At 43.1% G+C, this 9,306-nt stretch overlaps 1 protein-coding gene across 1 annotated transcript; it reads right to left on the minus strand.

Moving 5' to 3' along the window:
* Positions 1 to 7,129: 7,129 nt before the first annotated feature.
* On the minus strand, positions 7,130 to 8,410 carry LOC128686005 (helix-loop-helix protein delilah-like). The gene is made up of 2 exons (XM_053772639.2): positions 8,324 to 8,410; positions 7,130 to 8,138 (listed from the first exon to the last, which is right to left on the minus strand). The coding sequence occupies exon 2, from the start codon at positions 7,999 to 8,001 to the stop codon at positions 7,186 to 7,188; it is 816 nt and encodes a 271-aa protein (XP_053628614.2). The 5' UTR covers positions 8,002 to 8,138; positions 8,324 to 8,410; the 3' UTR covers positions 7,130 to 7,185.
* Between the last annotated feature and the right edge of the window lie 896 nt (positions 8,411 to 9,306).

Below are 9,306 nucleotides of genomic sequence, written 5' to 3' on the forward strand. Positions count from 1 at the left end.
CTGAGCTGAGCAGCCTGAGAGGTTCCTGAGCTGAGCAGCATGACAGGTTCCTGAGCTGAGCAGCATGACAGGTTCCTGAGCTGAGCAGCATGACAGGTTCCTGAGCTGAGCAGCATGACAAGTTCCTGAGCTGAGCAGCATGACAAGTTCCTGAGCTGAGCAGCATGACAGGTTCCTGAGCTGAGCAGCATGACAGGTTCCTGAGCTGAGCAGCATGACAGGTTCCTGAGCTGAGCAGCATGACAAGTTCCTGAGCTGAGCAGCATGACAAGTTCCTGAGCTGAGCAGCATGACAGGTTCCTGAGCTGAGCAGCATGACAAGTTCCTGAGCTGAGCAGCATGACAAGTTCCTGAGCTGAGCAGCATGACAGGTTCCTGAGCTGAGCAGCATGACAGGTTCCTGAGCTGAGCAGCATGACAAGTTCCTGAGCTGAGCAGCATGACAAGTTCCTGAGCTGAGCAGCATGACAAGTTCCTGAGCTGAGCAGCATGACAGGTTCCTGAGCTGAGCAGCATGACAAGTTCCTGAGCTGAGCAGCATGACAGGTTCCTGAGCTGAGCAGCATGAGAAGTTCCTGAGCTGAGCAGCATGAGAAGTTCCTGAGCTGAGCAGCATGACAAGTTCCTGAGCTGAGCAGCATGACAAGTTCCTGAGCTGAGCAGCATGACAAGTTCCTGAGCTGAGAAGCATAATATTTTAACACTGCATGGACAAGCCTAAGTAGGTAGATCTTAGGTGTAATATTCTCGGGAATATCAACAGAGATACACAAGGACGATGTGTGAAGTGAAGGGAGAGCGGCAGCATGATAACACAGGTGAAAACCTGCACTCCCAAAGGTGTCACAAATTCATTGAATACAACTCCTGGGTAAGGGTAAAAGCTAGAACTAACAAGAGATGGAGACTGAAACTATACACAGCTTTAAAACTAAGTATGATAGAACCATAGGGATTATGGGCCTTCAGTACGGGTCAAATAAAGGATAATATTGTACCAAAGAACTGGAGACTCATCTAGGGGAGTACACGTGCACCTGAGCCAGAGGGACATATGAATTAGTGAGAAAGTTGTGCTTAGTGCTGTAAAGAGATTTAAAAGCATGCTTGATAAAGTCCGGCAGGAGAGAGAGAGAGAGATTTTGGGAAGTGTTAAGTGGATTTTAAAGGAGTGTTGAACCAAGATTTTAAAGGAGTGTTGAACCAAGTGAGAGATTAATTGTGGTAAGGGACCTGAATGCCAAGGTGAGAAAAATGTTTGTAAAAGGCGTAGTAGTATGATAATGTGGAGATCTTTGACTCAACTCGCCAGATAACAGGGTCAAAATTCAGGGCCCAAGAGCAGACGCTCAACCCTCTCGGGCACAATATTTACCTGCAATACATGCATATTTATTATTTTCTACCCCTCAGAGGTGCTTTAATGCAGACGAGGGGCTCTTGATCCAAGGAATTGGACCTGCCTTTCTCTTCCGGGGATCAAATCTGATTACCTACCATACCCCAAGTGCTGTATGGTCCCTACGGGCTTAGAGCTTTCCCATAAATGTATTATTATTTTTTCAGTATGTCATTCAGTATATTATTATTATCTTAACGTTATTGTACTAATGATAACTCCACATTCTGTTAATCTGAGATGGTGTAGGGATCTTGATACAAGGAACTGGAACTACAGTTCACTGAAGCAACCCATTTCATCTATTTCCCAGGCGTTGTATAATCCTTAAAGGTTTAGCGCTTTTTCCTGCATATATTAATAATTTCCCTGTCCTGTAAACCTGCAAGAGGAAATTCAGGGAAAATCAGATAGTCGTCAATGACAAATAAATTACAGAATAAAATTGGTCTGGAAAAAAAAAATCATCTGTGAAATTTATTTATTAAGGATTGTTTTAATTTGTATTTAAGTTATGTTGTCCTGATAATGATACTGTCTTTATGTCAACATTTACTTAAAACTGAGTACTCTCTCAAGTATATCTTTGAGTACAAATTTTTGAAGTATTTCTGATGTGCTTACTCAGCTTTGTCTTAAGAGGAAAACATAAATAATTCTATAAGTAGGGAAATGGGATAAATTATATATATATATATATATATATATATATATATATATATATATATATATATATATATATATATATATATATATATATATATATGTGTGTGTGTGTGTATGTATATATATAGCGAGAGAGAGAGAGAGAATGACATTAATCAACCCTTCAAGGGAGGATATATGCGTTGATGCCTCTGGCGTTGCATAACCCCTACGGGTTTAATGGGTTCCCTATGAAAATATTAATAATAATTCTATAGTTGCTAGATTCACAGCACCTGGGAAATGGGAGGCATTCAGGTTTGATCCGAGGAAGTGAAGGATACGTTCAGTTCCTTGGATCAAGAACCTCACAATAGTTTCCTGAGCGAGGAAGAAGGTTATAATACAGACTTTAAGAAGAAATGATAACTACCATTTTCAAATTAAAATTACCAAATTCTCAATACATATAATGTCAGTTAATAATAATCTTTCTCGATTATTATTCGATCGCGGAAGGAATTGTAGTGGTGTTGTTTTATATATTAGATGTTGGTAAAGTTGGTGTCTTAGAGAAGGATCTTATTAAAATGATTGACGCTGAAATGAATGAGTTTTAATATTTGCAGAGCTGTAGGACCAATTATGTCATATAGTAGAGTTGAATATTGAGAGTCACCTGCTGGACTGAGATTGTTATACCTACTGTCTCTGGCAGTATTATTATTATTATTATTATTATTATTATTATTATTATTATTATTATTATTATTATATTGTATTGTATTAAAAACAAGCTTTAAACCCTTATGGGCCACACATCGCTTTAAAGAAGTAATGATAGTAAAGAATCCAGTTATTTTAGTTATAATTTGCCATAGATATAACTAGTGCCATTACCTTGCTAGACTTAGTATGTATTTCAACTAGTATTATTTTTACTCTTTTGTCAGCACTATTATTTATTAAAAAATATAATTATATCAGTAACAGTAGTAATAGCTTTAGCAACTACACAATAGATACAAACATACAGACTCCAGGTAAACATTTGATAAAGTTCCTTAAAATAATCATAGACTGAGACAGGTAACACACTAGGCTATAATATTTTGTTGTATACCCCAGAGTTTAGCGCTTGCTTTTAAAAATAAAAATAACTCGAATTCAAATTAGGCGTGGTTGAGGCTAATAACATCAAACTACTTAGGCCTGTTCCATTTGGCTCACCAAAGCCAATTACAGAAATGTTTTCATAATTTATTTTTCCGCGAGAGAGCTACTCGAATATCCGGGGAAATTGAGTATTTGTCAAAGTTCTACTAACATCATTATAATAAAGCTGAGGCAATAATCCTGGGGTAACACCTGGGGACCGGAGAGGAGATAGTTCCAGTTCTTTGGATCAAGAGCCCTTCTCTGACAGTAACTCTACTTACAACACACCAATTTGGGTATCCAAGCTTGAGGTAAACTCGTCTAAGTCACAAATAATGCTATAGATGTCAACAATCAAGACATAAACATGTCTTGATTCATAAGGTGTCGAAGGAATCTCGGAAAGATAATAGTTCAGTAAATATTAAAATAAAATGTAAATATGTGACTGTCAGTAGCTTAAGTTACTGATGAGAAGGTAGAGGAGAGGGATCCCCTGATCAGTAGCTTAAGTTACTGATGAGAGGGCAGAGGAGAGGGATCCCCTGATCAGTAGCTTAAGTTACTGATGAGAGGGTCGAGGAGAGGGATCCCCTGATCAGTAGCTTAAGTTACTGATGAGAAGGTAGAGGAGAGGGATCCCCTGATCAGTAGCTTAAGTTACTGATGAGAGGGTCGAGGAGAGGGATCCCCTGATCAGTAGCTTAAGTTACTGATGAGAGGGTCGAGGAGAGGGATCCCCTGATCAGTAGCTTAAGTTACTGATGAGAGGGCAGAGGAGAGGGATCCCCTGATCAGTAGCTTAAGTTACTGATGAGAGGGCAGAGGAGAGGGATCCCCTGATCAGTAGCTTAAGTTACTGATGAGAGGGCAGGGGAGAGGGATCCCCTGATCAGTAGCTTAACTTACTGATGAGAGGCCAGAGGAGAGGGATCCCCTGATCAGTAGCTTAAGTTACTGATGAGAGGGCAGAGGAGAGGGATCCCCTGATCAGTAGCTTAAGTTACTGATGAGAGGGCAGGGGAGAGGGATCCCCTGATCAGTAGCTTAACTTACTGATGAGAGGGCAGAGGAGAGGGATCCCCTGATCAGTAGCTTAAGTTACTGATGAGAGGGCAGAGGAGAGGGATCCCCTGATCAGTAGCTTAAGTTACTGATGAGAGGGCAGAGGAGAGGGATCCCCTGATCAGTAGCTTAAGTTACTGATGAGAGGGCAGGGGAGAGGGATCCCCTGATCAGTAGCTTAAGTTACTGATGAGAGGGCAGGGGAGAGGGATCCCCTGATCAGTAGCTTAAGTTACTGATGAGAGGGCAGGGGAGAGGGATCCCCTGATCAGTAGCTTAAGCTACTGATGAGAGGGCAGAGGAGAGGGATCCCCTGATCAGTAGCTTAAGTTACTGATGAGAGGGCAGGGGAGAGGGATCCCCTGATCAGTAGCTTAAGCTACTGATGAGAGGGCAGAGGAGAGGGATCCCCTGATCAGTAGCTTAAGTTACTGATGAGAGGGTAGGGGAGAGGGATCCCCTGATCAGTAGCTTAAGTTACTGATGAGAGGGCAGGGGAGAGGGATCCCCTGATCAGTAGCTTAAGTTACTGATGAGAGGGCAGAGGAGAGGGATCCCCTGATCAGTAGCTTAAGTTACTGATGAGAGGGCAGAGGAGAGGGATCCCCTGATCAGTAGCTTAAGTTACTGATGAGAGGGCAGGGGAGAGGGATCCCCTGATCAGTAGCTTAAGTTACTGATGAGAGGGCAGGGGAGAGGGATCCCCTGATCAGTAGCTTAAGCTACTGATGAGAGGGCAGAGGAGAGGGATCCCCTGATCAGTAGCTTAAGTTACTGATGAGAGGGCAGGGGAGAGGGATCCCCTGATCAGTAGCTTAAGTTACTGATGAGAGGGTAGAGGAGAGGGATCCCCTGATCAGTAGCTTAAGTTACTGATGAGAGGGCAGAGGAGAGGGATCCCCTGATCAGTAGCTTAAGTTACTGATGAGAGGGCAGAGGAGAGGGATCCCCTGATCAGTAGCTTAAGTTACTGATGAGAGGGTAGAGGAGAGGGATCCCCTGATCAGTAGCTTAAGTTACTGATGAGAGGGCAGAGGAGAGGGATCCCCTGATCAGTAGCTTAAGTTACTGATGAGAGGGCAGAGGAGAGGGATCCCCTGATCAGTAGCTTAAGCTACTGATGAGAGGGCAGAGGAGAGGGATCCCCTGATCAGTAGCTTAAGTTACTGATGAGAGGGCAGAGGAGAGGGATCCCCTGATCAGTAGCTTAAGTTACTGATGAGAGGGCAGAGGAGAGGGATCCCCTGATCAGTAGCTTAATTTACTGATGAGAGGGTAGAGGAGAGGGATCCTCTGAGCAGTAGATTAAATTACTGATGAGAGGGCAGAGGAGAGGGATCCCCTGATCAGTAGCTTAAGTTACTGATGAGAGGGCAGAGGAGAGGGATCCCCTGATCAGTAGCTTAAGTTACTGATGAGAGGGCAGAGGAGAGGGATCCCCTGATCAGTAGCTTAAGTTACTGATGAGAGGGCAGAGGAGAGGGATCCCCTGATCAGTAGCTTAAGCTACTGATGAGAGGGCAGAGGAGAGGGATCCCCTGATCAGTAGCTTAAGTTACTGATGAGAGGGTAGAGGAGAGGGATCCCCTGATCAGTAGCTTAATTTACTGATGAGAGGGTAGAGGAGAGGGATCCTCTGAGCAGTAGATTAAATTACTGATGAGAGGGCAGAGGAGAGGGATCCCCTGATCAGTAGCTTAAGTTACTGATGAGAGGGCAGAGGAGAGGGATCCCCTGATCAGTAGCTTAAGTTACTGATGAGAGGGCAGAGGAGAGGGATCCCCTGATCAGTAGCTTAAGTTACTGATGAGAGGGCAGAGGAGAGGGATCCCCTGATCAGTAGCTTAAGTTACTGATGAGAGGGCAGAGGAGAGGGATCCCCTGATCAGTAGCTTAAGTTACTGATGAGAGGGCAGAGGAGAGGGATCCCCTGATCAGTAGCTTAAGGATTCCGCTGATCAGTAGTTTCAGGACCCTGGGCAGTACCTTAAGTGGTGTCTTAATCAGTAGTTTAAGGGCTCCGTTAATCAGTAGTTTAAGGGCTCCCTTAATCAGTAGTTGAAGGGCTCCCTTAATCAGTAGTTGAAGGGCTCCCTTAATCAGTAGTTGAAGGGCTCCCTTAATCAGTAGTTTAAGGGCTTCCTTAATCAGTAGTTTAAGGATTCCTTTAATCAGTAGTTGAAGGGCTCCCTTAATCAGTAGTTGAAGGGCTCCCTTAATCAGTAGTTGAAGGGCTCCCTTAATCAGTAGTTGAAGGGCTCCCTTAATCAGTAGTTGAAGGGCTCCCTTAAGGGGCCCCAACAGCAACATAAGGGCCCCCAGAAGAAGTGAAGGGGCCAAAACAGCAGCAGTTTATTCTAACGAATAATGTTGTGTAGTAAGATTTAGTGTTATTAAAGTTCATCCTGGTAGGCGAACTTGTGGCAGCTTCTGGCAAGGCTCCACCACCCTTCACACATAAATTTTTAAACCTAGCTTGACACTATAGGAACGTTGCATTCTCCGAACAAACACTCGCCTCTTTCGTAAACAGGTAATACATACACATATTCAGTTCTTTAAAGATAATTATTATATAATAAATACAAATATTCATTGCCCTTATGATAGACTAAAGTAAATATTCAAAAGAATCACAGGAACGTTCCAGAGTACACTAAAAGAAGATAATTGAGAACTAGTGATACTATACAATTTATCTAGTTCAATGATATATATATATATATATATATATATATATATATATATATATATATATATATATATATATATATATATATATATATATATATATATATATATATATATATATATATATATATATATATATATATATATATATATATATATATATATATATATATATATAGTGAAACGTAGAGCAAGTGTAGTTTAGCTTGGGTTATGTTTTAGCTGTGTCAGGTAACGATGGCTGGGTGTTGTGGTGTCCAGGCGGGGAGCGACTCGCACCCAAGCAGCAGGGTGACACCCTCAGTCTCAGATGTCGCCAAGGAGTACGTGAATGACCCCAAATTATCCTCCAGAATGCCTGTGGAAGATTCTTGGCAGAAGACAGTCACCAGCTGGGTCTCCGGTGTGCTGTGAGGCTCTGTGATCTGGGTTTCATTGGAGCTGGTAATGTCAAGTTCGATCCGAGGATTCTTGGAGCTGGGGTCATCTTGTAGGAGGCTGGAAAGGACCCAAGAACATATATCCTGGTGGGCCTTACCGTCCAGGATGTCCTGCAGCGACCTGATGTAGGCAGAGGCCAGCCTCAACGTTGTGATTTTGGTGAGATCTGAGGCAGCACGTCGGCGACACACCCACGACGGCAGGACACCACGCAGACTCTCAAAAGCAGAGTTGATCTGTCGCATGCGGTACCTCTCGCGGGCGTTAGCAGTCTTCCGCCGGTACCTAGAGAGAGGTGGTGGTCGCTGCTTATATGTCAGCGTGTCATGAAGGCTCCACTCGCTATCATAACGACGCTGCCCCTGCCCCGATCGGGGACGCAGCTGGTACTTAACGCCAGCACCTGCAGAAGTCTGACACATACGTGTATCAACATCGTTGCCAGGATTGCCATCGTCATTTTTGCAGTCATCGGTATTGTTGTCGCGACAGCAAGTATCCTGATCGTTATTGTTAGTGTCCACTAGATCATCTTGACTGTGACGGCCGGCGTGGGCACTGAAATCGCCCTCCAGGGTGCCTATGGGGATGTCCGGCAACATGGTTAATATCTGTAACAGTGTCGCACACTCACCCGTCTGTGTTCTCAACACAGCCACTAGTCTCTGCTTTTAACACACGTCACTACACTGTATATCCTCAGTATTGTGTTTTAGTCAGTTGCCTTCATCCTTGTCATCTGGAATGCAATGAAAGAAAAATAAATATTCATACAGAAATATTTTCACAACGCATGACATTTTTGGGGGGTTATTTCACTTAACCGTTCAAATCACTTATTCACAACGATAAAACCAAATCCAGGCACTGCTCTATGAAAGATCCGTGGTTGTGTTTTCCGTAAGAGTGTAGTTAATGTCTCACCTGTGTAAGCGAGGAGCGGAGGCAAGCACAGGTCGTACATGTTCCACCTCCAACCACACACTGACACCCTCCCTCCCTCCCTCCCTCTCGCTCGCTCCCACCCGTACTCTCTAACATTATTTACATTATCTAACCTTCCCTCAGGGTTTCACGTTTCCGCGTTGGAGACGCGTCAGGGGATGGTTTAACACTTCACCTCACCACTACCTCTATCTATTCCAGATTCTGAGTAAAAGGAAGCCAATTGTGTGAGGGTAGAGTCACAGCTTTGACCTAGTCTCTGGGGGCATATTGGCCTTGACTGTGGGTAAGTCTGCTGATGAAAGCCAAACCACGGTGTTCTCTTCAACAGTAATACATGCGGTGAGTACTGTACTGTATATTTATACATGCATACACACCTGTGTATATGTATAAGCAATTACTGAACGATCACCCCTCAGGTGTACTTTTAACTTAGGGTGTGAGATAATAAATACTTCCAATATGGGCAAAACCATTTATGTACAGTTTAAGACAATTATTGAGGAAACGTTTCGCAACAAGTGGCTTTAGTCCTAATACGGAGACAGCAAAAATCAATCAGTATGCCTAGTAAAGGTACTCGACAACATAGCATTTAACGTATCATGACAATGACAGGTAGTCTGTTAAATATAGCTTCTAATTCTTGGCCTCTTTCAGATGTTTAGCAAGAACCAAATAAACTGATATAATCAGCAGTGCAAAAGATGCCTTGTTGAGGGAGATGGAGGAGAGGTGTGTAATAAGAAATATATGGGCGAAACAGCACAATCTCTGGAACTGAAAGTGCATGAGTACAAATATTAGTAAAACAACAACACTCAGAACAACACTTGTGTCCATCGGTAAGTAAGACACATAGGCAACATGTGACATGGTTTCAGACTATGAAACAGAATTCTTCTCCAGGCTGTGGAACTGACAACCTCAAATCTTCAAGGGTAATGGACTGATTACAT

This window comes from Cherax quadricarinatus, chromosome 9 (genome assembly GCF_038502225.1).
Source record: "Cherax quadricarinatus isolate ZL_2023a chromosome 9, ASM3850222v1, whole genome shotgun sequence".
Taxonomy (NCBI): domain Eukaryota; kingdom Metazoa; phylum Arthropoda; class Malacostraca; order Decapoda; family Parastacidae; genus Cherax; species Cherax quadricarinatus.